A 26175-nucleotide genomic window follows, 5' to 3' on the forward strand; every position below is an offset into this window, starting at 1 on the left:
GTAGGATAGTGGTCAGTCTAACAGTTTAGTTACCTAAGAGTAAGTAGGGTGGTTGACTAGCCAAGTTGTCGCTCTTATAGTTAGTTGTGCTGTTATTGTTGTCTAAGTTAGTTTTGTTTCTTGGGCACCCGATCAAGTTTGCTCAAGACTTGAGCCCCCAATCCAAGTCCAGTCCGTCCTCAATGAGTGAGTGATTGAGTGTTCTATCAATGAATGGTTGTCCAGTCGCTGCGGTAAGTGCGTTGGTTAGCGCCGGCCTTGTCTGGCTGTAATGCCTGAGGCATCTTAAATCCACAGCACAGTCCTCCGATAGGCTTCCAAGTCACATGCTCCACCAGCCTCCGGGATTTTCCAGGCACAATGATAATGGTGCATTGCAGCTCCCCCTCCCCCCCACAGCTCAGCTTTGCTGCTGATCTACCTAGTATAGTGGTTGAGCAGGGTCTGGGATGGTCTTGTATACTAATCTCCTACAATTTCATACTGTTTTGTCTGGTTCTTTTTCACTGTACTCATTCGTAACTGAGATGGGCACGCTGTAGAGTGAACCTTACTATCGACTATCGAGTCCCACCCGATCCTCCTCATCCCTGAATAGAACTCGTTTCTTCTTCTGCTGTGGATGTGAGACTGCAGATTCGCATTGACGTAGGGCTTCCCCACGACGAATAGTTACTTGCTATCAATTTTCCGACATGGTCAGTCTGTGCCACCACGCAGTTGACGGTAATCTGCAGTCGACCGTCTATCTGGGCTATTCATGATCGCATCATTTTCGTTATATCGACACCTGACCAAAGTCCCTCCAGCTTGGACTGTTTCATCCTATCTTACGTAATGAGCCCATGTCTATTTTTAAACTACGACATGGTAGACTAGGTATATCAAAAAGTCAAACCTCTAGCTAGGAACAACAGAGCGAAGACTCATCCACAGGAAGGGCCACGATGGGTGTCAATATCATTGTGTAGCTTACTACAGCCGACTAACAACTTCTTCGCTGCTCGGTGGTTGGACCTGACCGAGTATTGTCTGACCGGATCGGCCATCTGTCGCTGTCTCTTGATGAGTGTTCGCATAGGATCTCACGCAGCCCCTGTGGAAAGTGCTAATTGGTCTGCGGTACTTTGCGACAACATGGAGCTGATTTGCAGCACGGAGGCTCTCCCACACCGATATTCGAAAGGCTTCGGCCACACACTTAGTATTTCATCCAAGGGAAAGCGGCGAGCGTGGCCATATGCAGGCTAAATGTTACCATTCCTGATCTTCACCTGCTGTTGTTCTCTCCCACTCAAGACCACCGCAGAGCATGACCTAACCTCAGTAAACATAAGTCGACAATACAATCGATCCCGAGGTATGAGACAAAAATGACTTTTTGGGTCAAAGGGGTCATGATCTGTCTTGGTATTTGTCGGATGTGTTGGCCGTACGGTAACCCTTGCTGGGGACACCATCAGCTAAGACCCTTCGAGCCACAATCTCTTCATCCCTCAAAGTTAGGTGCACCGCTACGGTTCAGCCACGCTGACAGCACAGAGATCAGATGAAGCGACTCTCGTGGACTCGAAGCAAAGAGCTTCTATGCAGTAAGGGACCCATTCCAGATCTCGAGAGGTACCGGTCCAGCCAGCATGACTGTAATTGGTAAGTATTGTATTTCAACCTCCAGTGGTAGTGGATCTAGGGTACTCGGGTGGGTTATGACAGGCCGCAAGGGCCCAGTCCATTGGTATTGAGAGATTTGAGATTGGCAAGCCGACGGAGGGAGACGTAGAGGCAAGTGGAGTGAGGCGACATGGTGCGTCTCAGTAGCGAGGTGGAACAGATGCACACCCACAGACGCATATGCATCACTGCATTCTGATTTCCTGGAACAGACGCACAAAAGGGGGAAGTATTTTTGGTGCTAAGCGACTTTTTTACAGGGTATCGAGGGAAAGAGAAAGCAGTTCTACCGAGTATTATACTGTTTTCCTGCCTTAGTGATCTTAGTGATGTTATACGCAGTTGTCATAAGTGGATGGAAAAGGTTGAGGATGAAGCATCCACGATGACGGCACCGCTAGCCCACTCGAGATAAACTACGGAGTACTCATTTTAAATCGATTCCAATCCAACCAATGTCAATTTGACAAGCTAATCGTCATTTCACCGATAGAAGAGGGCAACAACAAAGAACAACAAGAATGTTGAAGTAATGGAAATGAGCCTGGTCTCTTCCCCACCTACGCTTTTCCACCACCAACCAAGGGTCTTCTTCTGATGCCCACCCGGGAATCACTGACAAGCTTAACTAACCCCCGACCTTACCGTAAGAAGGGTAGTCTAAACTCGTACCCGTTCCAGTTCCAGTTCCAGTTCCATCACCAGTGCACCACCACACCTCTCCAACCTTTTGACGCCGACCTCTTCTGCTCTAGCTTTCCTCCGTCCCCTCCATCTCCCCCCTCCCCCCCCTCCAAATATTATTCACCCTCCTCCTTCCTCCCTCCTGCTATCGATCTACTCCGGTCGATACTGACAACGTCTATTCTGCTCGAAGACGTTTGTCTATTATCCTTTCCCTTCCTCTTCTCCTCCTCCTGTGGACGCTTTGTCTTCGTCCTTTTGCTTTTACCCTTTCCCTTTATTTCCCCTCTCAATTCCATCCCTCTCTGGAACTGTCGGTGGAATCTCAAATCGAGGTCCCGTGACTTGTCGCTGGCTCGCCTGGTCTGCTTTACGCCTTCTTCTTTTTCACTCCCCGCGCCTCTCTGGTTTTCTTACGCCTTCCTCCCACTTCGTCCCTTATCGCCGTCCGTCTGGCTCCCTTCGCGCAGGCGGTGTGTTCCCGGCTTCGTGCCTTCCCGTCGCTCCAAATTGCGGCTTTGCGTCGTGCGCCGACGTTGAGCTTTATCGTCACTGACGATCCAGCCAGATGGCTTCAACCGCCAACTCCGTGCCGGCCGCCAACAATGCCTCCGGCAATGCTGTCAACTCGCAGAACCCCAGCGCTAGGCCTACACTGAGATCGAGCGCCAGTACGAAAGCTTCGGATGGAAACCGGCGTCAATCCGGTAGTCCAATGGATGGTGGACAGAGGTACGTTTGTTGTCCAGCTCATTGCTACCCGTTGCTTGCAGTCCTTTCCTCCGACCGGCTTGCCCCATTGCACCTGTTTCGCCGCTGTTTCCGTGGCAGGGCTATAGTCGTGTGCTTCCTATCCTTTTGGCTTCCCTTTTTGAGCTTCATGGTCCCTCTGAACGAACCCGATGCCATGGGGTTCCGTCACTATTGGCGTTGTCATATCCCGCCTTCGCTTTATCTCTCACTTCATTCCTGCCTGGACATCCGAATAGTTGTAATTTTTAGCCATGTGCAACAGGTGGCGTCGGAGTCTTCCAGTTCTGCGTGGCATTGTATTGATATGCAAATGGACTAACACTTTATCTGTCAGGCGCAGTAACTCTCAGAAGGCTTGGTCACAAGGAAACCCAATCACTCAGCGATCGTCATATGCACAGCAAAACGGCAACATGCCCCAAAAGCAACCAGCGTCGTCCAGACCCTCGCCCAAAGAGTCGAACACGCCTGATCACCATGCACATGACCGTCTCGTGTTCTTGCTCACTAGCTTCATTGTAAGCTCCGCTGGGCCACAATTGCTGTCAAATTATCAGCTCGAAGGCTAACAGAAACTAGGGCCTAACTGCGACTGTCACCACAAAGAATGGAGAGAGGTTCACTGGGATTTTCTCGTCTGCATCTCTTGAACCGAATGAGTCTTCATTTCTTCTGAAGATGGTACAGCGGCCGACCAAGCAAGAACAGCACAGAGCGAATGGCGTGAGTGAGGCTTCTAGCCCATTCATGGGATCAGCACCGGATCACAGCATGTCTTTTGATGTCAAGGATGTGATCGATATCTCAGTGTCTGATGTTTCGACCACTGATGTTCTTGCCAAGGCCCCGAATGGTACGTACTAAGCCATCGCTTCAATTGTTCTATGACTGACAGCTTCCAGGTGCCTCTGTAGGCTTTAAGACTGATACCGATATCTCCGGCAATCTCGCAATTCGTGAGAGAACCCTGAAGCGCTGGGAGCCATCAGCAGACACGGATGTGGATCTATCCCTGGAAGGCGCGAATGCCTCGTCTGGATGGGATCAATTCGAGGCGAACGCAAGACTTTTTGGCGCCACTAGTAGTTATGATGAGAACATTTACACAACCAGGATCGATCGCTCGGATCCTGCTTATAAGCTGAAGGAAGCGGAAGCCGCTAGAATCGCTCGTGAGATTGAAGGCACTACTACGGACAACGTCCATATTCGCGAAGAGCGAGGTTTGGTGTCTGCGGACGACGGTGATGAGGAAGAGAAATATAGCGGTGTCCGCCGTGATGAGAAGAGCTTCCCACCTCTCATCTCTGGACAGCCAAACAAGTACACCCCGCCCGCCAGGAGACAAAACACTGGTCAATCCGCTCCTGTCAGCGCGTCTGCAGCCCCTACCCGGCCGGCCGCCAGTGTTTCGAAGGACGCCGTCACTCCTACACCAAAGGAGACTGCTGCGGCTCAGTCCCAGCCTACGCTATCGAAACCTGCCCCCACACCCACTCCCGCCGCCGACGCGGAGAAGAAGCCTGCGCCATCAAAGCCTCAAGCGGGCCCTACAGTGCCCGCTGCCACTAATGCTACTGCCAATGTTGAAGTCGAGGTGCTGGATTCATTCCGCCGGTTCGCCGATACTGAGAAGGCGAAGATGCAGGAACGTCGTCGTAACCAGGCCACCTACGACCGGACAATCAAACTCAACGAATTGATGAAGTTCTCCAAGAACTTCAAACTTGCTACTCCTGTTCCCAAGGACTTGGTGCCGATCCTTGCCAAGGATCCCCACAAACAGGAAGAAATCATTCAGAGAGCCCAGCAGCATGCCGAGGAGAAAACATCTACGAAATCTTCCCCGGCATCCGCGGAACCAAAACCAGTTGCCCGTGCTCCTGCGGCTACCGCCGTCGCTCCACCGGCTCAGACCGATCGTACCAACTTCCCGCGCGGCCGCCAAATGCTCCCCCCAACTGGGCCTAATACTGGCTCCAATGGACGACTTCCACAGCAGGCTATGCACGCCGGCCGTCCAGCCACAGGAATGCTTGGCCATCGCCTAGCTGATAACCTGCAGCAACGGAAGGGAGCTGCAATGGGCGCGATTCCTGCACCCTTGCCTATTAATGAAGTTCGCAGCCCACCGACCGGGCCTGCGGGTGATCAGCCTAGCGTTACCAGCCCGAGCAAGGCGCAGACTCCAACTTCGGCTGTCTCATCGAAATTCAACGTGAGGGCCATGGAATTCAAGCCGAACCCCGCGGCGAACACCTTCACACCCGGCACTTCGACAATTGCTTCTCCATTTACTCGAGGACGCTCTGTCTCGAGGGCCACCAGCCCGTCCGCTTTCTTCGGTGCGAAGAAGCCACGCCCAATCTCAGAGCGACCCTCCCTCAGCGAACAATTCAACCCTATCAAGCGTATGAAGAAGGAAAATGCAGAGAAAAGTGACAAAGATTACACTTTCAATGGTGGCATCCCCCCTGCCTATAAAACCCTGCCTACCTGGGATGTGCCTGCCGGCAACGAAGAGAAGACATATCTGCAGATGTTCAAGGCCCCTATCTCTGTGCCGGCCATTTCCCCTCAGAACCGGTCTGCGTCCAACTCGGCCATTCCTCATCAGCCACAGATGCCATTCCAGTATCCGCAGTCGTCTCAGGGTATGCCTCCCTCCAGTGGTCCTCCACACGGGCCTCATCTCCATCCTCAGCAGCATCATGGGTCTGGTCCACCTCATTTTGATGATCCCCATCGTATGCAGATGTCGGCTTCGACATCTCAAATGTTCCCTTCCCCCCGCTTGCAGCATGGTTATCCTTCCCCTATGGCGCCCCATGCTCAGTTGGCGTTCGGGCAGCCTATGCCACAATTCTACGTCAACCAGGGAGGCCCACAGCCCGCGCACATGAGACACTATCCCGGCGCTCCTCAATTCGTGAACCCACAATCTGGCATGGGGGCACCCATGATGGTCCAGCAGCCGTCTAGTGGGCCTTACATGGGCGTACCTCAAGGCGTGGCCCCCTATACCCCTCAGATGCAGATGTATTCGCCCAACCCTGGTCATGCCTATCCTCAACATGCGCCACCTCCCCAGCCCCATAGCGGCTATCCTAGTCCAAGTCGCGGTGCGCCGATGATGATGCACCAGAACTCTCAGCAGGGCCAGCCCCCACAGCCGGTTATGTTCATGTCTCCTGGCCAGCATGGACAGCCAGTGCACCCCTCTCAGCAGCCCGGTCACAGTATGTAACCGCCTACGCCTGCTCTTCTAATCACAGGCATGCTAACATTCGACTGGCAGTGCCCCCGGTTCGAGGGAACTATCCACAGCAACAGCAACCTCATTTCCAGTCTAGCCCTCACCAAGCGCATCATTACCCTCCTCACCAACACCGGACCCCTAGTACTGGCTATAATCAGATGCCTCAGGTACCACCTCAGGTCCCTGCTCAGCCGCCACAGGCTGCCGCGTCTGGCGCTCAAACACAGGAAGCTGCAGACGAAGTGAAATGAGGTCTCTTCTGAATTTCGCGAAACCCCATACCGCGGGCCTGCCAACCTATTCGAGGGGCTGTGCTGACCCTCCTTGGGCATTACTTGACTCCACTCCTCTGTGAACAAGATCAACTCACAGTTGGCGACTCCACTCTCCCGTGCCGTCCCACATCTCACCGTGTTTCCCAAAGCCATCAGTACCATGTTACCTTTGCGTCAAGCTCTTCGTTCATCGAAGACGCATACAGTTCCAGGCGAGCGGATTGCGATTAAATTTTGGTGCGTCTACTTTGGGTGATATGCGGTGTGCGGCCTATAACTAACGGTAGTAGACGAGCTGTCAGTCTTACATTGAGTCCCTCGGCCCCGCCAGGCCTGGGTGTCCGAGAGATTTGCCAGAGTTATAGGGTGAAGGATGACGGTTCTCCTCTCTCGGTTTGGCGTGTGGAGAGTCATGAAAATGACGGAGACCGTGGCTATTCTACACGAACTATACGTAGGTTGTTAGAAGTGATCTTGGATCCGACAATGCCCTTTTTTCGAGGAACTGTTCAAGTCATTGCTTTATGGCGGTGGCATTCTCGGGGGTCTATTTATTTTTCTCCTTTTTGTTTGTTTGTCAACTTGCGGTTACCATTATTTTTCGCGCGATGATGAAGGATGGGACAGATGCGTGTAAGAGAAGGTGGTCCCATGGAGGATGATGCATCAACGGATGCTGCCTTTGTGGTACGCCGGGGATCGTGGTAGGCATGGGCATGATGGAAGGTGGGTGAACCCATGAGATGGAAGCGCAGTGCATGTGGGGTATGAAAAGATGGGACGAGATGAGGAAATTTGAGGAGTGATTTGCGAGCAGCTTGAGAAACAATGAAATTTGCATCTGATTTTCGGATCCCATCACAAAATTAGACTTTCAGTAAACGCCTATAGAAGAGTTATGTGCAAACGGAGGTCAGGTTTGCTGGATTGTCCAAGTCTTCGAATCGATTTCCACAACCACAGACGATCAAGCAAGCAAAAACATCGAAACAGGGTGTCAAAGAACAATCACAAGGGTAGGGGCAACAACAGATCTCCTCAGGTCTTTTCAGTTTATAAAATTGGTCGTCATCCAGTCCACCGCAACAAAACCAACACCATCAGACTGGCACCACCGCCGCCGCACTTGCACCCTTTCCCTTCCCCCAAGAATCCATCGCCTCCCCCATCCACCCCGGCCAACCTCACACACCACACAGTCCCCAGAGAAACCTCGATTCCACAGCAAGCCACATATACCAAGCCCATAAGTTCCAACAAACCACCCTGCCAACACCCCACTTCCCCATCCCCAACACCAATTCCCAAAATACCACGGCACACCACATACCAAAAGGTACAAAGTATGGCAAGGGATTTCCCTAATACTCCCTCATTAACCCTCCATTCACCCCATCAACAACCCAACTCTCCCAACCCTCGCCCTCACCACACAGCAGCAGTTCAAACCGACAACCCACACACACACACATACACACACACATCATCCCTCCCAAAGCCCCTCAATCTCTCCGGATCGTCCCACCGGAACCCACGTCCCCAATCGTTCATGAGCCGGAGAAAGATATCGAGAGAAGAAACAAGGATCCTCGGAAGGGAAATCCGCGTGCATAATAGCGCAAAATGTCCGCCGCAGCCTTATAGTTTCTGTATAAGTTCCTCATGGAAGGTGAAGCGGAACCAGAAACCCCAAATTTGCGGCGCTGTTTGTTGTACACTTCTGTCCCTTTCGTGACCAAGGTATATATGCAGTGCTTGATTGCCTTGGTTCCGTGGGTGTGGGGACATGTGTCTGCTTATCTTTGGAAAGTGTGGTTGAGGGTGGGGTGGGGGAGAGGGTGCGGGGGATTTTGAGGTGTTGGAGGATGAGGGTAGGGAGAGGGAGGATATGTCAGAGGGGGTAGTGGGGGTGAGAGAGGGCTTGTAGGGGGTTTGGGTGGGTGGGATTCGTAAGTTTGAGGACGGCGTGGTGGGAGGCAGTGAAGGTGGAGGAGTTAGGGACTGGACTCTTTGGTTGGAAAGGAGGGGGTTTGGTGTGGGAGCGATGGGTGGTTTTGGTGCGGGGGAGGGCGCGGTCTGACCTTTTACCAGGTTCGCATCATTGGAGATCTGTGTTTTTTGGTGTAGGACGAGGGGAATGGTGTGGGTTAGGATGTGAAGGGGAGGTAGTTGGGTGTAGCTTGGTGGGAGGTCTCGCGTTCGAGTAGGTAGATAGGCATGGTAGAGAAGAGGTGGTAATGGAGGAACGAGCTGCGAAAGGATATTGGATGTAAGTGAGAACAAGATATGTAGATCGCATCACATTGAGAACAATGGTCGGGCTGCTTTCAGCATCATGAAGCTGTCGAGTCGGTGAAGCTGAAGCTGCATGGTAAACAAAGACGGCGACGCGATGAGAAGAAGAGGAACAGAAATGACGAAGCTTGACAGAAAGAATTCAGGCACTGGCCCGCGGGCCCTAAGCCCGATTGGGGGCGGGGCAGTTTAAGCCTACAGCGGTTTCCGCCTTCAACTTCGCCGAGTCCCGCGCGGGTGTTATTGATTGAGTGTCATCTCCCCTCCTCCACCTGTAAACCGCCATTGTCAGCTTGGAGGCTGCAACGCTTTCCTGCACTCGGCGCACAGTTGAAAATCTGTGTGTGAGACTCTCTATATACTCCGGATTTGTCCATATCACTAGCTTCACGTCTCTATTCGAAATCCCGGACGACTGTTGCGCTGCGACCGGCGCTGCTTGAGACCAGCTAGCGGCCTATTCCCTGTCACTCCACCCACGCCGGCAACAATGGATTTTCTGAAATCCGCCGTCGCGTCCGCCATCGCGAAGGGCAGCTCCTTTCCCTATTCTATTGGAGACAGAGTTGATCTTTCCGACTCCATTTGGGCTCTTCATAACGCTACAAAACGGGTATGGAGCTCTGTGTATACTGTCATGGGGTCGCATTGGTCATAGAGCTAATACAATGCGCTGCTGCAATTAGGAAGACGGCTCACTATGCAGTGTTTTTACCTTCGATATCGCGGCGAATAAATCTCGTTTACCGCTCGCCAAAAATGCAGTGCGCAAATCCCGGACTTTGAGACATCCCGGAGTGATCAAGGTGTTGGACACGATCGAGGTAATGCGCAGCTATGCACCCGACACCTCGTGCCAAGTACAGCAACTCTAATACTTCCTAGACCGACGCCAGTCTCTACATTGTTACCGAGCGAGTGGTGCCCCTATCCTGGCATGCGAAGCGGAGAAGCCTGAGCGAGGAAACGGCCAAATGGGGTTTATATGCGGTCGCAGTATGTGTTGTACAGGAGTCGGAATTTGTCTGCCACATTGGCTAACACTATGCTCAGTCCACGCTGAAGTTCATAAACGCTGATGCTTCGTCCGTCCATGGTGCTGTCAGAGCGTCGTCGGTGTTCACAAGTGAGAGTGGCGAGTGGAAGCTAGGCGGGTTCGACATTCTAAGTTCGATGAACGAAGAGGACGCCGTGATATATGTAAGGGCTGCTGTCGGAGATTTGGAGACAGAAGGTTGCTTACCTCTTTCTACAGACATACGCCAGTCTTTTGCCCGACGCCGCTCGATACACACCTCCGGAAGTCCTCAAGGGAGGTTGGAATATCATTAAAAGTCACCCGCTCACAGCTATCGACTCATATGGGCTGGGGATACTCATCTATGAAGTTTTCAACGGAAACTTCACGGGCAGCGATCAGGTGGGCAAGACGACAAACATTCCGCCTAGCATGCATCAAAGCTACAAACGTCTTTGCACGGCCAACCCTAAACTACGACTGAGTCCTGCGCATTTCGTCGAGCAGGGAAAGAAGAGTGGTGGATTTTTCCAGACGCCCCTTATTCGCTTATGCGATGACATAGAGAGCCTGGGCCTGAAAAACGATGCTGAACGAGAAGAGTTCGTGGAGTACGTGCTAGCCCGAGATCCAAACGTTTTGGATTGATGCTGACTGATGCAGTGAGCTCGATGGCTTGTCGGAAGACTTCCCAGAGGAGTTCTTTAAGATGAAGGTCCTTCCGGAACTTCTAAAATCTGTCGAATTTGGTGGAGGTGGTCCGAAAGTGCTCAGTGCTGTTCTGAAAATCGGTTCGAAATTGTCACAGGAGGAATTCAATGCAAAGCTTAGCCCAGTGATTGTCCGACTATTCGGCAACCCTGATCGAGCCCTTCGAGTCTGTCTATTGGATCACTTGCCCATGATGATCGATAACTTACCCCAGCGACTTGTCAATGACAAAATCTTCCCACAGATTGTAAGTCAATGGCCGCTCCAGATTGCTTGTCCATGCTAACACTTTCACGGTAGACGTCCGGTTTTACGGATGCGGCACCCGTTGTTCGCGAGCAGACAGTCAAGGCAGTCTTGCCGATTATCGATAAACTCAGCGACCGGACTATCAACGGTGATTTGCTGAAATATCTTGCGCGGACTGCGAATGATGAGCAACTTGGAATCCGTACCAATACGACTATCTGCTTAGGCAAAATAGCAAAGAATCTCGGGCAAGGGGTATGGGAGATCCGAGTCAAAACAGCTTTCATACGCTAACAATGGGCAGTCACGATCTAAAGTCCTTGTGGCAGCTTTCTCAAGATCCCTTCGAGACCCATTTGTGCACGCTCGCAGTGCTGGCTTGCTAGCATTTGGGGCGACGATGGAGTTTTTCTCGGAAGAGGATTGTGCGGGCAAAGTGCTGCCCGCCATTTGCCCTTCTCTTCTTGATAAGGAGAAGTATGAGTCATCCTAATCAATTCCTCCATGACTTAAGCTAAATATTGATACCAGAATGGTGCGAGATCAGGCGAACAAGACCTTGGACCTTTACCTCCAGCGAATTCGGAAGTATAGTAGCACCATGGCAGACACAGTGCTCCCATCGCCAAGCAGTCCGGAACCCGCCAAAGACACCGCTCGCATAGGAACCACGAACGATAAGTCGTGGGCGGGATGGGCGATCTCGTCTTTCACGAATAAGCTTACGGCGGCCAATGGCGAAATTGAGCCCACCGCAAGTACCGCCAAGCCTGCCGAGCCAGAACCTGTGCGCTCTGCGTCAGTTCCTCGGCCAACCCGGTCGTCGCCACTGGCACCCAAGGAGACAGCACGCCCCGCGGGTCATTCTTTGAACCGGTCCGTGTCGGAGCAGGCCCCTATGGCGACCAATGAGGAAGACCCCGAGGATGTCTACGACGCATGGGGGGCAATAGACGATGAGGATGAGAGCGCGCCAAAGGAGGAAGACCCTTTTGAGACTGCTTCGACTGCTAGCCCTACGGTGTCTGCTCCGGCGCGCAAAGCAGCCCCAGTGCCGTATGATGATGGTGGAGAGCCGGACTTTGCCGGGTGGCTTGCGGCACAGTCGAAGGTCAAAAAGCCGCTGCCTAAGGGCTTGAACAAGTCTAGCTCTACGCCTGTCTCTCGCACAACGAGTCGTAGCATTGTGGCTCAGCCTAAACCTGCAGCACCCGCTAAGAAGATAGATACCAAGCCCAAGGATGAGGACGAGGATGATGGATGGGGCGATGCATGGGATTAACGTTCCACGGTTTTTGCTATTGCATTGCAGGGAGGTAGGAGCAGGACGGTCATGATTACTTGGCTATCTAATTGGTATAGTATTGCGAACATTGACTTATAGATCGGAGTATAACATAATAGACTTACTTAGTATAAGTATAAGTTAGTATATACTTACTGATTGACTACTAAACATGAAACAAGATTAGTTAAAATCGATAAGGCCGAACCGAACCGACCGACTTTCAGCGGGGAACGGCCCCGTGATCACGACCGTCACATCCATTCGCCGATCCTCTCCGCCCGCCGCCCGCCGCCCGCCGCCCGATTCCACTTCACCAACTCATCCTCCGTTCACTTCTCCCGTCATTTCCTACTGTTTGTGTGCTTTATCTTTGCAAGTGCATCTCTGGTTGTATCTCTCTTTCATAGTTGAGATTTATTGGCTCCTCGTTCTCCCTCACAAGCCGTTGTGAGTCAGAATCTCACGGACAGCATTTGCCGATCTATTCGTTAATCCTGCTGCCTTCCAGCGCCTCCCTTGTCCCTGCGTCCATTCGGGCCGGTGGGTATTCTATGTCGTCTTGCGCGCGATGGATGACCATTGATGAACCTGAAGGTTGATCTGTCACTTGATAACCGTCCCCCATCCTTTCCTCCGGGACCAAGTCCCTCCACGCTATATCATGGATTCCGAAGAGGTTCCTCCTCCTCCTCCCCCATACTCCGCGGTCGACCCCATGATCGCCCAAGCCAGCAATAGGAACGCCGCCGCAATTGTAGAAGTCAATCGGGCCTTACTTCGCCTGCGGGGAGGTGATGCAGCATCCTTTGACCCGCCCGCGAGTCCTGCGTCCAGCATCGCTGGCAGTGAGGGCACAGCGTCCTCCGCTGCGTTGCCCGCTCATTTTACGTCTGCGGCCGCTTATTTCGCTGAGAGAGCCCCTCCAACGCAAAACATTGAACGACCGATCGTGGAACACTGCATCACCGTCTACCCACGGAGTCAGTCAAAGGACTTCCCGCGTCGCCCGCGGTGCTGGAATACGCGGACGGAAGACATCACCCAGCAGGACTGGGACATGTTTTTGAGATGTCTGTTTCCGCCGCACTTAGGACTTGCGTCTTCGTCTTCCGAATTACCCCGCCAACTCAGAGCAGAGATCCAGCGTGATCGCAAGGATCGACCGCAGGAAAGCGATGCGGATCGCAAGCGACGGATTGCCGCGGTGATTATGGAATGGAATCAATACTTCTTTGAACCGCGGTCAGCCCGTGTGATGTATAACTACGTGATAGATCCTCAGCGGGCGCCGCGATCGTCTCTCTGTCCGAGATGCTACCCCGCTGCAACAAGCCGCACTGGACAAGCTTCCTCGAATGCTGGTCGAAGTCGTCAGCAGGAGCCAAACGCGCCACCAGCAGCCCCAGGTCAGGTTGCCGTCGCCACTCCGAATGCTACACCTAGTGCTGGACCCTACGCTTTCCCGCCCTTCCCGCCTCCTCCCCCACCCGGTCCATATGGGGCTCCGTACCCTCCTCCCACATTCTATAACCCTCCAGGCGTCCCTCCTGTCCAGCCTCCTGTATATCCTTATGCTCCTCCGCCTCCGCCACCCCCAGGACAATATCCACTCCCCAACACCTGGGGATGGAATGCTCCCCCATATGGCTATGCTATTCAGAATCAAAGTCAATCGAAAGGCGGACCGTTAGGTTGGATAGCATCCTTGGCCTCTCAGGCCCAGAGATACGGTGAGCGCATCACGGAACAAGCTGCGCAATATGGCGATCACATTAGTGCACAAGCCCAACACTACGGCCGACAGGTCGAAGAACAAGCACTAGCTCACAGCCGATGGCTGGAGGAGCAAGCCGGCCTCTCAGGACGGAAAATGGAAGGCGCGTTTACCGGATTCGTTGGTCGCCCGCAAAACGAATGGGGTGCGTCTGAACCCCCCAAGATAGGATACTATAACACCCCCTACACGCAACCTGTGGTAGCCCCGACAGAGACGGCTACCGGGCTCATCACGAATCAACAGTCTGGTCCAACACCATCAGAACGGACTCGACGGGCGTCCGTGAGCTCGGAAGCCTCTGATACCTCTTTTTCATCGATCGATACCTTTTCCACGACCTCCGAGCTCAGCGCATCCGATCTGGCTACCGTCCGTGCGCAGCTGTTGTCACTGGACGACTACCACGACCGAGCCCTGTACGAACAAGCCGTGGGTCTACGCCGTCAACTCGACCTCTTACAAGAATCGCGGCGGCAGACCCGCCTTTCGGGCCGCAGCCACTGGCGCCACGGCTGGGGCCGCTGGGAGTCGCCACAGCAGCAACAGCGCAAACAAGCGGAGAAGCGCGCTGTCAAGGAAGAGACGCGGTCGACGCGCAAGGCGTTCCGGGATGTCGTCCGGCGGGCGCGGGAGGAGCAGCGCGAGCAGCGACGGCTGAAACGCAACCGACGCCGCCAGGAGCAACGCGCGCGACAGACGCCGGAGACTGCCGCGGACCCGGCTCTGGAGCAGCGCATGCAGAGTCTGGAGCTTGTGAATCACCGCGAGAGCCAGTCAACGGTGCAGTCGTCTGCGTCAGTCTCCTCTCCCGTTCGGTCTGTGGCTGAGACGGAGGCCAGCGAAATCAGCTCGGTCAGTACATTGAGCACGAAGTCATCCTGTAACGAAGAGAAAAAAGACGAGAAGAAGCTGATGCAGAAAGGGAAGGGAGAAGGCAGTGAGAAGAAGCCTGCTTCTTCGGACAAAGGATCTGAGAAGATAGCCGATGAGAAGGAAGCGGAGCATGAGAAACGAGGTCCGTCCGGACGCAAATAGTTTTCAGTGGTACGGAGGCGAAGGAGCATAGTGTGTGTTGTGTTGTTTAGCGAGCGGGATGGGATATGCATAGCAAGGTGTCTGTCTGTCAGTCTATCTATTGTGATGAAGTCGAGGCCATTCAAATGCGGAGTTTTTTTTTTTTCTTCTATGTGGACATGTTTTCAGCTATACCTTCGTGGGTTATATGAATTTTAGGGATGTTCCCATGGGGGAACAACAACCCACTGAACAATGATAACCTGATTTTTTTTTTTTTGACCAAGTTGTTCCTGCATGATGGATTCTCTATTTTTACCCTGTCTTTTTAACCATGCAAAAACGCCATGCATGCATGAAATGGTACAGACCAACCTCACCCGCAGTATAGCATCTCCCCATCCACCCCTCCATCCACTTCAACCTCAAATCCTAGAAGGATTTATTTATTTCCCAGCAGCCTCATTCTTCTCGACCAGATCCCCGACCCCCAACCCGCGGCCAACCTTAACGCGCACCATCCGCTCCTGATCCTTCTTATCATCCGCCTTACCCATCTCGCCCACGGCCTCGCCCTCGTCGCCGTCCTTCTCTTCATTGGCCGCGCGCTCGCGGTCCTCGCGCTCGATCTTCGCCCAGTCCACCCACATATCCGACAGATCCATGCGCATCGCGTACGCATCCTCGCCGTCAGCGTAGTACTTGCTCTCGACGCTCTCGACCTGGAACCCCAGCGTGTCGCGGTAGAGCCGCAGGGCCGCCGTGTTGGAGACGCGCACGTGCAGCGAGACGTATTGTGCGCGGTGAGACTCGGCCATTGCTCTTTCTATTCGTGATAACCAATTGATTTAGTTTGTGGTCTTTTTGTTGGGTGTCGGGTTTGGGGCGCAGCTCAACCCCAATTCCTCTGGCTAGTGTTTGGGGGAGGGGGGAAGGGAAAGACATACGACTCATCCGCATCAACCGCTCCGCAATCCCCAACCGACGGTGCGTGCGCATAACACTCAGACTCGTGATATGGCCGTGCGCGACACCGTCCGTGGGCTCCTCCTCCATCTTGGCCAACACATACCCGACGACCTTCGGGTAGGCGTCGGCGCCGCCGTGCTGGGCGTAGCCGTTCTTGGGCCGCACGACGGCCACGAAGGACAGCTGCGGCCAGGTGAGCGCGTGGTACAGGTAGTACTTTAGGAAGTAGTTCTCCGGGAGGTTGGTGATGTTGCAGGTTTGGATCGAGGGGAGGAGGTCGATGTACGAGGGGTACGAGCTTAGGGGGAGGATGTCGACCATTTTGGATTTTATGTTGTTTTTGTGGTGGTGGGAGGAGGTGTGGTGATGGTGGTGCTCCGCTTGGGAGGTTTTGTTGTTGTTTGTTCTGGTGGTGGTGGTGGAATTGGTGGGTTGGGTTGATTTGGCGGGGTGGATTTGGTATGGTGATCTTGATGCAGCTGCTTGTTGCTGGGCGGAGAGCAGACAGACAGACAGACAGACAAGAGAGAGGGCTGGTCAGGTGCTGCACTGGTCAGGTGGAGGCTAGCCCTTCTTGGGTTAGTCTGCTTGGTCTGGAAGAGGATCCCGGATCAACACTCGGATATGATCTATAAGTACTACTTCCTGTATGTATGTACAGTACTGTACAACATCCGCTCAGCCACTCCAGAGTACTGTACATTTCTTCGCTGTCAAGGACACTTTCACTATGATTAGCTTGATTTCTAGCGTGGCAAGCAATCTACCCGCATGCAGCAAATGAGATCTATCGCCTGAATTCTTCCTCCATCTCACACTTCTCCATTTGATGGTAAGCCTGCGCCGCGACACTACAGTACTTCTCCGCGAGACGCTCATCGCGCGCCACAAAAGCAAACTGACGCTTCCATTCCACCCAATGCTGGAGATCCAGAGCTGGCGCCTGCGCAAACCCGCCCGCTCCATCTTCTGACATTGGATCTATGCGTACCGATACTCCTCGTCCCCCCGGACCTACTGCGCAGCGGCGATGAGGTTGTTGCCGAGTTTGTTGGGGCCATCGATGGACCGCTTGGTCAACTCCGGGTCTTCACCCTCGGTGGTGGTGCCGGGCAGGATATCGCGGAGTGAGGGCGCTGAGGAAAGGCGCAGTTGATGAGTCCGGCGCAGGTCAGCCGGGCCCATGGCGGCGTTGAAGTTGCAGATGCGGTAGGGGGGGCCTGGACGTCTACGGGAGGTGGGAGAGGATGTGCGATTAGACCCTCAGACCATATACTTCTGAATATGGTAGTGTAGTTGTGGGGCACAAACGAGAAGAAGTGAACACTCACAAATAAATCCGTAGTCGAAGGCTTCGGTGACCGCTTCCCAACTTCCGTTTGGATCATCAAATGCCCACAGGGTTGTCGCCGTCCACGGTTCGTCTTCGATCTCGACCGGATTTAGGTCCGCTGGGTTGATGTGCTGGGGCAGTTGGTTTTTCCAACGACTCGAACCAAGTCGATCAGATGGTTCTGGCCTGCATGGTTAGGGCGGGAAAACCGAGCATGCTTTGGTCAAGGCTTGGAAGAAGGGTTCAAGGAATTGTCGCCCCTCCTGGGTTAATGGGGGTTCCTTGCCGTCTTCGCGATTGCGGCGCGTGATGGCCGTGATGCGCGCGTCCATGTCCAGGGCTATCTGCTGGGGCGTGAGTTGTGGGTTGACCGCGGCCTCTAGCTTGTTCTTGATCCATAGGTCATCCTCGTCGTCCCATTTGTCGTATAGCTTCCAATCGATCGGGGGCTCGTGTTCGCCTTGTTCTGCATGGTCCGGGGTCTGGACTAGGGTGGTCATGTTCTCGGTGGTGGGGGTGATGGTGGTGATCGGAAGATTGAGAAAGAGAAATGAACAAATGAGGGTATATTGAAGGTCAATTGGAGTATTAACCAGTTTATAGATAGTTTAGACAGCCTGTTCTGATTATATGGATAATTACAGTCAGTAAACAGAAACCGTTTAGTAATCACCAATCAAGTAAGCTGACTGGAGTAATCTGGAAGTAACTAAAGTTCCAGATGTGTATTGTATAATAAATCTATGAGTGTCCCAGAGTACAGTTAGATCATTTACGTATATGCTGCCCTTATAAAAAGCAGCAGCACCTCAATCGGGTAAGCAAACAGGGTAACCTTAGTTGCAACACAGTCCACTTATACACTATTGAACAGTATGTATTCAATTGCATGAATCGCTGCATTGTCCACACTATATATTCATTATACATCATACAAGACTCATTTCTCATGTCTGTCAGAAAAACCGAAAAAACTTATATAAGGTATATACTCAAAGCTAAAACATCCACCCCATCAATGACACTCCCACCATCAGCAATACCGTGCCGAGCACGCTGGGTCCCGGCACAAGTGTTGGTGCAGATGACGCTGTTCCACAGCATGATCCGCTGTATGTGACGTTGTTCATCTCGGCAGCCACTTCAAACACGGACCCGTTAAAGTTGCCGTAGTTGTAGTAATCCACCAACAGGAAGTTCGGAGGGCGACCCCACATATCTATAACCATGCACATCAGTATCTATGGGCGCTGACAGAGGTCAAAAGGCACATACCTGTACAGTTCTCGGCCATCCGGCCCAGACTCGCGTAGCCCGACACCGCGTTGGTCTGGTTCAGCATGGCCGTGTTGGGAATCAGCAGGCTGATGCTGCCGATGTTCACATCCAGGTTCAGATTGTGATTGGCCATATACATCCGGTTTTTGGCGTCCTCGACCGACAGATCAGGCGGGCGTTGCTCCGTGCAGGGGAACGCTGCATCCGTGGGCGAGAACGGGGTCTCCCACATCTGCGAGAACTCGTCCATGAGCCAGGGATAGGCCGTCTGGTTGGCCTGGTAGTCCATAAAGACGACCGCACGTTTGCCGGAGAGGATCATGTTGGACAGCGTCGGCCAGTCGTCCAGCACCATGGGGATCTTGGGCGGCGTCCACACGTAGTCCATCAGTCCCGAGTTTTCCACGGGCGCCGTGAAGTTGCCCGGGTCCACATAGTCGTAGTTGCCGATCAGGATCGTGACCACGTCGTAGGGGTGCGTCTTGATCCAAGTCGTCACCGTGGTCAGGTAGTCCTCCAGTTTGCCCACGTTCAACATCTCGCAGCTGGTGTGACAGAGATACAAGGTGCCGTTGACCAAGTGTGTCTGGAATTGCACTGTCACAGGACGGTCTGTATTAGCTCATGATGCGCAGCGAGTCTCATTGAGATACACTTACGCATGCGAATGCCATCGTTCAGCTGATCGGTCACCTTGTAAGCCTGGTTGGCTGCGGCGTTGCCCGGTTTGACGAATGGGCTGTTGTGCGCGGCGACCATGGTGATGTTGGAGTACTTGCGCGAGCAGAAGTCAGAGTATCCATTGCAGGGCTGTGTGTTGACGACTGGGGTCGAGGTTGCGGAGGTGGTGGAAGTCGACGTCGCATTGGCAGTGCCATTCATGGTATGGTGGCCACCCCCCACCAACAGGGTCAGCGAATTGGAGCTGGAAGTCGAGCGCGAGCTCGTCGTGGCGGTGGCATTCCTTGAAGTGCTGGCATCGGTGATCGTGCTGACGCCGGATCTTGTGGTGGTTCCAGTTGTGTGATCGTTGGAGAGCGTGATCGTTGTGGTGTACGAAAGATAGTCACCTGTCGGAAGCGTCGCTTCGCTGATGGAGGTGGTGACAGACCCGGTCAACACGAGCGCACCATCCCCTGCTGAGGTTATAGTAGTGGCATCATCTTTGGCGTAGGCAGGTAAGACGCTGGTCACCAGAAGGGGCAGCAGATTAGCGATCAACCGCATGATGCCGGTTGGGGCGGATGTGCGGGAGTCGGGGAAGCGTCGCAACCGATTTTTCGCGGTTTCGACTGAGGAAAAATATGCGTCTATATTTCAGCGGGTCTATAAATATATATATCAAGAATGAAAGAAGAATGTCAAGTTGCACGGGGAGATCAGGCGGGAGGGTAATGTGCCTGATGGGAGAAGAAAAAGGAATAATATTCCCCGAAGATGGAGAGAGAGAAAGAGGGTCGGAGGGAGTATTTTCAGGGAATAATGGATACAGTAAAGTAAAGTAAGTAAAGTAAAAGTACTCATGTAAAGTCAAGTAAAGACCTCAGTAATTCTTGCCGAAACTACCCCTGCAATTCGCTTCGTACTCGTTACTTGATTAGGCTGCAACCTTGCCCCCCTTTTTCAACCAATGACGACATTCTCTGCTGAACCTAAACTTACACCACGACGATCTTTTTTTGGGTGCTCTTACCAGTGCAAGTATGTACGTACAATACTGAATTCTGGTCTAGCCTTGACAACGCAAAACTAAGCCTGCGCAAATGAGCTTGTTAGCTGTTAGCTAGTCTATAGTCCCCAAAGTAGGAGATTAAACTATCCGAGACTAGGGTCGCATACATTCCCGTGCTAACCCCTAGGGATGAATTACAGGTGTCAGTAGCGGTCGTGGTTATCTCGAGATCTGCGAGTTAAAGCGAAGGTCAAACGGCTTGGCGAAAATGCCGACGTGTTTGACATCCGCTTAGCTTTAGACTTTAAGCCGAATGACTTGCAGAGTGAGATGGTGTCGTATTACCAAGCGAGGGCAGTGCCAACAGAGCGAGGCGATGCAGTGCTAAAATTAAAGTGATTATCGACTAGCTGTATAGAACTAGTTGCAGGTAGATTACGCCATGGGGACAAGCCTTTTTGAGCTTGAGATTACCCTCATATCTATTGAGAACCGTTCCCCTGCACGATGTTCTTCCCGTCCGTCCTCCTGATTGTTTAGATAAGTGTATCTCATGCTACCTGCCTCCAGCTGTAGCTTGGCTTAGTATAGCCACACTCATGCAAGCGCCGATCGGGGGACGATCCCAAGCGCATGGCTCTTCCTCTCAGCCGCCAAGTGGGGCCGGGCCTTACCACATGTGACGTCGCAGGCGTCTTATCCACCCAATCACACTCAAGCCACTTTCAGGCAGATCAATTCTCAGTTAGTTCAATTCCATCGCTTACCGATCCCTGATAGGCAGTCAGATTCCAGGCCCTATGGAGATTGAGGTTCACTTGCCTTGCTGGCTCAGTTCAGTGCAGGGCTTGCAGGCAATTGAGAAACAGATTAACAGTCTTCTCGATCAGCTACGATCATCACCTAGTCTCAGTTGGACCATCTGCACCCGCTTCTAAGTGGCGCCCACGTCCATCACAACCTCCTCCGCCTCCTCTCACCAGCCACCTCTTGCTTGACACACAGACACAGTCAGTCACAGAGTGAAACCGTAGACGGCGTAGAGAAGCTCCCGTCCCTGAGGGTCTAGATCTCATCCTTTCCCTCTTGGGCGCCGCAGCCGTCATTACGTGCGACTAGACCGTCAGGCGGAGTTGTTGTTACTGGTTACACTCCATTACTGTCTCCATTGATAATTTCACTTTTGTCCGATCTTTTCTCCTGTTGTATCCCCTTTCCACCTCACTAAACTCCGCGGCTTCTTCCCCTTCCTCCTTCCTCCCCCCCTCTCCTTCGTCTTCTCTCCTTTCCTCCTACTTCCTTATCGAGAACCCCTATAGTCATCGGGTTTTCCCATCCTTTACCATCTTCAAACCTAAAGACCCTGACAGTTTTGGGTCATTTTTCCTAGCACGTGGTTCCTGGAGGTGTAACGTCATCCACTGTGACGGGGAACCTTGGGTATATACACCCACACCCTTTCCGGTGCTCTTGCAGCACTCACTTCACCTCCAGCCCTGCATTTCCGATTCTGTATCGACGCTACTTTCGTTCCGAGGCCATTCTTCTCTTTCCTTTCCACAGCTCGCTACTTGATCTCTCCCCTTGACTCCAGGGTTTCCCCTCCGTATCACCCGCCCTGATCCGAATTTGATAGTGTGCCCGATTTCATGGCAAAGCTTCCCCCATTCAGCAAGGCCGCGCAACGACCGCAAGCCGGGAGAACACGGTCCAAGGTCCTCTGGCATCGCATCATCCGCTCGCTATGCTACCTGATCGCCTGCATCTTCTTAATCCTGGTGGTCATCGGCAACGTCGCCGACAAACCCGTCATTCGAGACACCTACTTCCTCAAGATCGACCTGGCCAACATCATCCCACTCTCCGTCCCCAATGCCGTTCTGATCAATACCATTGCCCGGACCATCGGGCTGCACGACTTCTACCAAGTCGGGCTCTGGAATTTCTGTGAAGGTTATCTGGATGAGGGCATCACGCGCTGCTCCAAGCCCAAGAATCTCTACTGGTTCAATCCCGTCGAGATCATCCTCAATGAGCTTCTCTCCGGCGCAACCAGTACGTTTTCTGAACCTCGCCCCTAAATGGTCTCCATTTCTAACCCTGATCTGTAAACCCTCAGTCGCCCTCCCCGCCGACATCACCTCGGCCCTCAAGATCGCCCGCATCGCCTCGCACTGGATGTTTGGCCTGTTCCTGACGGCGACCGTCCTCACCTTCATCCTTATCTTCCTCTCGCCGCTGGCCGTCTCCTCGCGGCCACCGCAGACCATCTCCGCCGACCCGGCCATCAACCAAACCCACCCGCAGCACCGCCGCCGCACCTTCGTCTTCCTGCGCGCGCTCCCCTTCCTGATCCTCACCTTCGTGACCGCGCTCTTCACCATCGTCGCGTCCGTAGTGGCGACCGTCATGTTCGTTATCTTCCGCAACGTCTTCACCTCGACCGACTACGACCTCAACATCGGCGCCTCGCTCGGCACCCGCATGCTGGCCTTCATGTGGATCGCCTCCGCGTTCACCCTCATCGCCTTCATCTTGCAGCTGGGGTCCTGCTGTGCCTCGTGCTGCGGCGGCCGGAAGGCGCGGAAGCAGCTGAGGCTGAACGAGAAGCAGCACCCCCACCACCACCACGATCCAAATGTCCCCGTCTCGGCCTCTTCATCGGAAGGCTCGAATGTCGAGAAGAGGGACGGCTTGAGGGTTTAAATTTACAGGTCAAGTCGAATCGGGATATAGCTACATCTGCTTACTTGATGGTTCGCGAAGGAGAGATGGAAAGAGAGCCGAACCGAGCGTGAGCGTTGAACAACCCATCAAAACCCTCGCCCCCTCCTCATCCCTGTCCCAGGGCCCCCCATACATACACCTCACCGACCATCAACCACCACCAACCCACCCACTTCCAGCTTGATACCTATACATACATCCTCGCTTTCACCCTCCCACATTTTCCCACACACCGGACATATATCACACCCACCCTGTCCGCAATTCAACATACATAGAACAAGCTCCGGGAAACCCCGGGGAAACGAAGGACGGCCAAGAAGGCAACTATGTGACTTAGAACGGAATTCTTGTTTCCCTAACTTAACAGTGAATGAAGAAGGCGCTGGGAAGAAGACTACAATTAACGATCTTGATGACTTATGATGAGGTATGGCTAGGGATTTCGTTTTATACACGGGTAAAAAAAATGAATATTGGCTTTGGAGCTTTCATTTTTAGGATCTGGTGAACCTTATTTTTTTTTACCTTGGTAGTGGTAACTAGTCTTATCGTGGTGATGACTTCATCTCTGGTGACGTAGATAGGAGCAGAGGTAGTGGTTCATGGAAAATGGGAATATGAGTGTAATGATTGCTAACGCTATGCATGCAGTTCTCTCCCGCGACAAACCCGGTAGTGAGCTAGTGTACCGTACTCAAATACATGATGTGATGACAATGGACTAACCCGGAAATATGAACAACGAAACGCCGACAATGCAGCTATGCCATGTGTTACATACATACATACAATGATACAAGAAAAAGGGGGGTTTTTTTGGGGCTATGAATTCCGAAAGTTGCTTGATAAGTGGGGAAAGAAAACTCCCCAAAAAGAAAGAACGAAGAGAACAACACAACCGGTGGGATCCGGTCACTTCAGGTAGGGTATCAATTTGCGCAAGAGACAATAAGAGACAAGAAAAGATTACGTCAAAAAAAAGGGATCAATCCGCTGTTCATCGGATGCCATCCATCAGCCCTGTGCTAGCTCTGCCTCCATCATACGAGCCAAATCGTCACTGCCAGTGTGATCGGAGGGTTCGAGGCGATCGGCTGACGCAAGCCCGGAGGCGGGGAGTTTGCGGATCCGTTCGGCCCCCAGTTCCAGGGCCTGAGGCCCACCGGGACAAAAGTCTTGCCGCGGGCGGGGGCTACCGCTGTGGCGCTCGACCGCGTCAGCGTCCGTCAGCCAAGTGTATTTTTTGCTGCGGAGGGATTGCAACATCTCCGCTTGCCGCTGCTTTTCGGCCGGGGTTGGGCTTACCCTGACCGGTGGGTCGTCGGCAGTCAGGTCGATCGTCACCGGTTCGGGGTTGGGCGGACTGGGAGCGACGGGGTGGTGAGAAGGTGCTTGGGGGACGGTGGTTGCGGGACCGGCTGAATGGGGCCCAATGCCGGTGAGTGCTTGTGCAGAAGCTTGCTGGTTCGGTTTTGGCTGCAACTCTCGAGGAGGTTTGTATCCAGTTGGGATTCCAGTCACCGCTGGCACCTGCTTCTGTACCTGGATCTCATATAAGAGATGGTTGTAGACCGTGCCAAGCTCATGGAGCTTGCTCTTCCATTCAAGAGTTTCCTTCTTGTACTGCTCCACCCTGTTCTTGTGCTGAGTGCAAACCCGTCGAAGCATTGCATTCTCATCTCGTAGCATTTCGTACTGCGTCTTTCCCGTTCGCCTGTCAACTGTGCTCATTTCCGTCAAATGGTCCAATTTGGTCCTTAGCTTATGCCGTTCCACCGAAAGCTGCTGCACTCGGCTTTTCAGTGTGGACAGGCGGAAGTTGGCTCGGTCTTCTGCGACCTCAATACATCGGACGTGGATGTTAGGAGCAGACGGCAGGTAACCCAGAGGTCCGGCATAGGTTGGATATGGCGAGATGTATGGCGGCTGTTCGCACACACGCTGTAGTACCTCGCGACTTGTGCTGTCAATGAGATCCTGATCATCAATGAGAAACCGCTGTTTGGTGGCCTCGCTGATCGATGGGGTGTCTTGAGGGACGATATCGGTGCTAGTGGGTGGCTTAACTCCGGCAAGCTCCTGGCTGAGCTCGTCAAAGTCGAAATCCGGCAATCCATCGTATGACAGCCCCATAGGCACATCGAAAGGCGATTGGTCGAAGAACGGACCTAACGCTTCAAACAAAGTCGCAGGCGTCGGTTGATCAGGGTCTAACGGCGTATGGGGACCAGTTCCGCTTCGGTCAGGTTGCAAAGTCGAGTCGAGGGACAGCAAAGACGGGGTTTTATCTGGAGATATCGTAGTCTCATCCCGATTGGATTCCAGAGCCTGCCTCTTAAAAGTCTGCTGCCAGAGGTCGGACTCCTCAAATGCTTCTGTGCCAGCTCGCTTGCGTGAATCAAATGCCGCATCAAGTTCATGGAACATGAGCTCAGAGTCGAATAACGGATCGTACAAGTCCTCCGCTGCCTCTGTGGATGGCTCAGCAGGCGAATCGTGAATCTCCGGCGTGGAGGTTTTCGTCGACAAGTCTTCCGACAGGCGCGATTCATTTCGACCGCCAGAAATGGTGTTTCCGTTCCCCTTATGTGTCAAGTCGGTTTTGACCTCCTCGGGTTGGTCCGCGTGAGTGGGCGTGACGTGCTGGTCGACTGAGTTGGACTTCGCTTCTTCAACGGGCTGGCCGTGTCCTCCATCTCGGGAGGCATCGATGGAATGCTGCAGCTGGGACCCAGGGGAAGGTGTAAGCCCCGGATCATTCACATGCAGATGAGAAAGACATGGGGGAGATGGGAAGTCCTCAGTGGCTTTCAGCCTCAGAGGATCCGGAGGGCAGGTCTGGAGCGAGGTAGAAATACCTTCAGCCATGCTTCCACTCATCTCGAAAGAGAACTAACTCTGAAAACGTCGTTATGGTAGAGCCTAGGCAGCTGGAACTCTGGTGGCCAGGTTCCGCTTGCGCAGGACCCTGCCCGTTGCTGGGTGTAGTTGTTTGTTTGGCGTGTATGTAATGGTGATATTGGGACTTATAGTCCAGAAAAGCCCGCCATCGATCGCCCAATGGCTAATGGAGAGAGATAATGAGATGTTTGTACTCTTCAAGCAGCTGATCACGGAGAAAGACTGCAATGCGTACCTCCTTTAGGCGCCGAGTCACTATACGAACATTGACGGGAGCGCAAGACGCATAGTAATCGGG

At 53.1% G+C, this 26175-nt stretch overlaps 8 protein-coding genes across 8 annotated transcripts; 5 read left to right on the top strand and 3 right to left on the bottom strand.

The window, feature by feature from the left end:
• Window positions 1-2789: 2789 nt before the first annotated feature.
• BO97DRAFT_98334 (putative PAB1 binding protein (Pbp1)) lies at window positions 2790-6752 on the top strand. Its single transcript, XM_025701178.1, has 5 exons — window positions 2790-3087; window positions 3443-3626; window positions 3688-3961; window positions 4011-6347; window positions 6407-6752. The coding sequence occupies exons 1-5, from the start codon at window positions 2924-2926 to the stop codon at window positions 6616-6618; spliced, it is 3171 nt and encodes a 1056-aa protein (XP_025550718.1). The 5' UTR covers window positions 2790-2923; the 3' UTR covers window positions 6619-6752.
• Window positions 6753-7476: 724 nt separating this feature from the next.
• Window positions 7477-8559, top strand: BO97DRAFT_98330 (uncharacterized protein). Its single transcript, XM_025701177.1, has one exon. The coding sequence runs from the start codon at window positions 7541-7543 to the stop codon at window positions 8375-8377; it is 837 nt and encodes a 278-aa protein (XP_025550719.1). The 5' UTR covers window positions 7477-7540; the 3' UTR covers window positions 8378-8559.
• A 699-nt stretch (window positions 8560-9258) lies between these two features.
• BO97DRAFT_443895 (COPI-interacting protein CEX1) lies at window positions 9259-12306 on the top strand. The gene is made up of 9 exons (XM_025698411.1): window positions 9259-9550; window positions 9624-9761; window positions 9823-9933; window positions 9991-10137; window positions 10193-10566; window positions 10619-10913; window positions 10967-11170; window positions 11220-11392; window positions 11447-12306. Exons 1-9 carry the CDS (start codon window positions 9428-9430, stop codon window positions 12195-12197), a joined length of 2316 nt encoding a protein of 771 aa, XP_025550720.1. The 5' UTR covers window positions 9259-9427; the 3' UTR covers window positions 12198-12306.
• Window positions 12307-12635: 329 nt separating this feature from the next.
• BO97DRAFT_406199 (uncharacterized protein) lies at window positions 12636-15280 on the top strand. The gene has a single exon (XM_025695365.1). The coding sequence runs from the start codon at window positions 12865-12867 to the stop codon at window positions 15013-15015; it is 2151 nt and encodes a 716-aa protein (XP_025550721.1). The 5' UTR covers window positions 12636-12864; the 3' UTR covers window positions 15016-15280.
• Window positions 15281-15286: 6 nt separating this feature from the next.
• On the bottom strand, window positions 15287-16457 carry BO97DRAFT_478565 (peptide alpha-N-acetyltransferase complex A subunit ARD1). Its single transcript, XM_025700636.1, has 2 exons — window positions 15942-16457; window positions 15287-15820 (listed from the first exon to the last, which is right to left on the bottom strand). The coding sequence occupies exons 1-2, from the start codon at window positions 16282-16284 to the stop codon at window positions 15441-15443; spliced, it is 723 nt and encodes a 240-aa protein (XP_025550722.1). The 5' UTR covers window positions 16285-16457; the 3' UTR covers window positions 15287-15440.
• Window positions 16458-18182: 1725 nt separating this feature from the next.
• On the bottom strand, window positions 18183-20048 carry BO97DRAFT_406203 (PI-PLC domain-containing protein). Its single transcript, XM_025695366.1, has 3 exons — window positions 19234-20048; window positions 18572-19171; window positions 18183-18515 (listed from the first exon to the last, which is right to left on the bottom strand). The coding sequence occupies exons 1-3, from the start codon at window positions 19799-19801 to the stop codon at window positions 18295-18297; spliced, it is 1389 nt and encodes a 462-aa protein (XP_025550723.1). The 5' UTR covers window positions 19802-20048; the 3' UTR covers window positions 18183-18294.
• Window positions 20049-21895: 1847 nt separating this feature from the next.
• On the top strand, window positions 21896-22952 carry BO97DRAFT_346979 (SUR7/PalI family protein; the record flags this gene model as incomplete). Its single annotated transcript, XM_025691836.1, has 2 exons — window positions 21896-22301; window positions 22366-22952. 2 exons carry the CDS (start codon window positions 21896-21898, stop codon window positions 22950-22952), a joined length of 993 nt encoding a protein of 330 aa, XP_025550724.1.
• Window positions 22953-23946: 994 nt separating this feature from the next.
• Window positions 23947-26046, bottom strand: BO97DRAFT_98498 (uncharacterized protein). The gene has a single exon (XM_025701179.1). It carries the CDS (start codon window positions 25854-25856, stop codon window positions 23991-23993), a length of 1866 nt encoding a protein of 621 aa, XP_025550725.1. The 5' UTR covers window positions 25857-26046; the 3' UTR covers window positions 23947-23990.
• Between the last annotated feature and the right edge of the window lie 129 nt (window positions 26047-26175).

The sequence above is a fragment of the Aspergillus homomorphus genome (genome assembly GCF_003184865.1).
Source record: "Aspergillus homomorphus CBS 101889 unplaced genomic scaffold BO97scaffold_22, whole genome shotgun sequence".
NCBI lineage: Eukaryota > Fungi > Ascomycota > Eurotiomycetes > Eurotiales > Aspergillaceae > Aspergillus > Aspergillus homomorphus.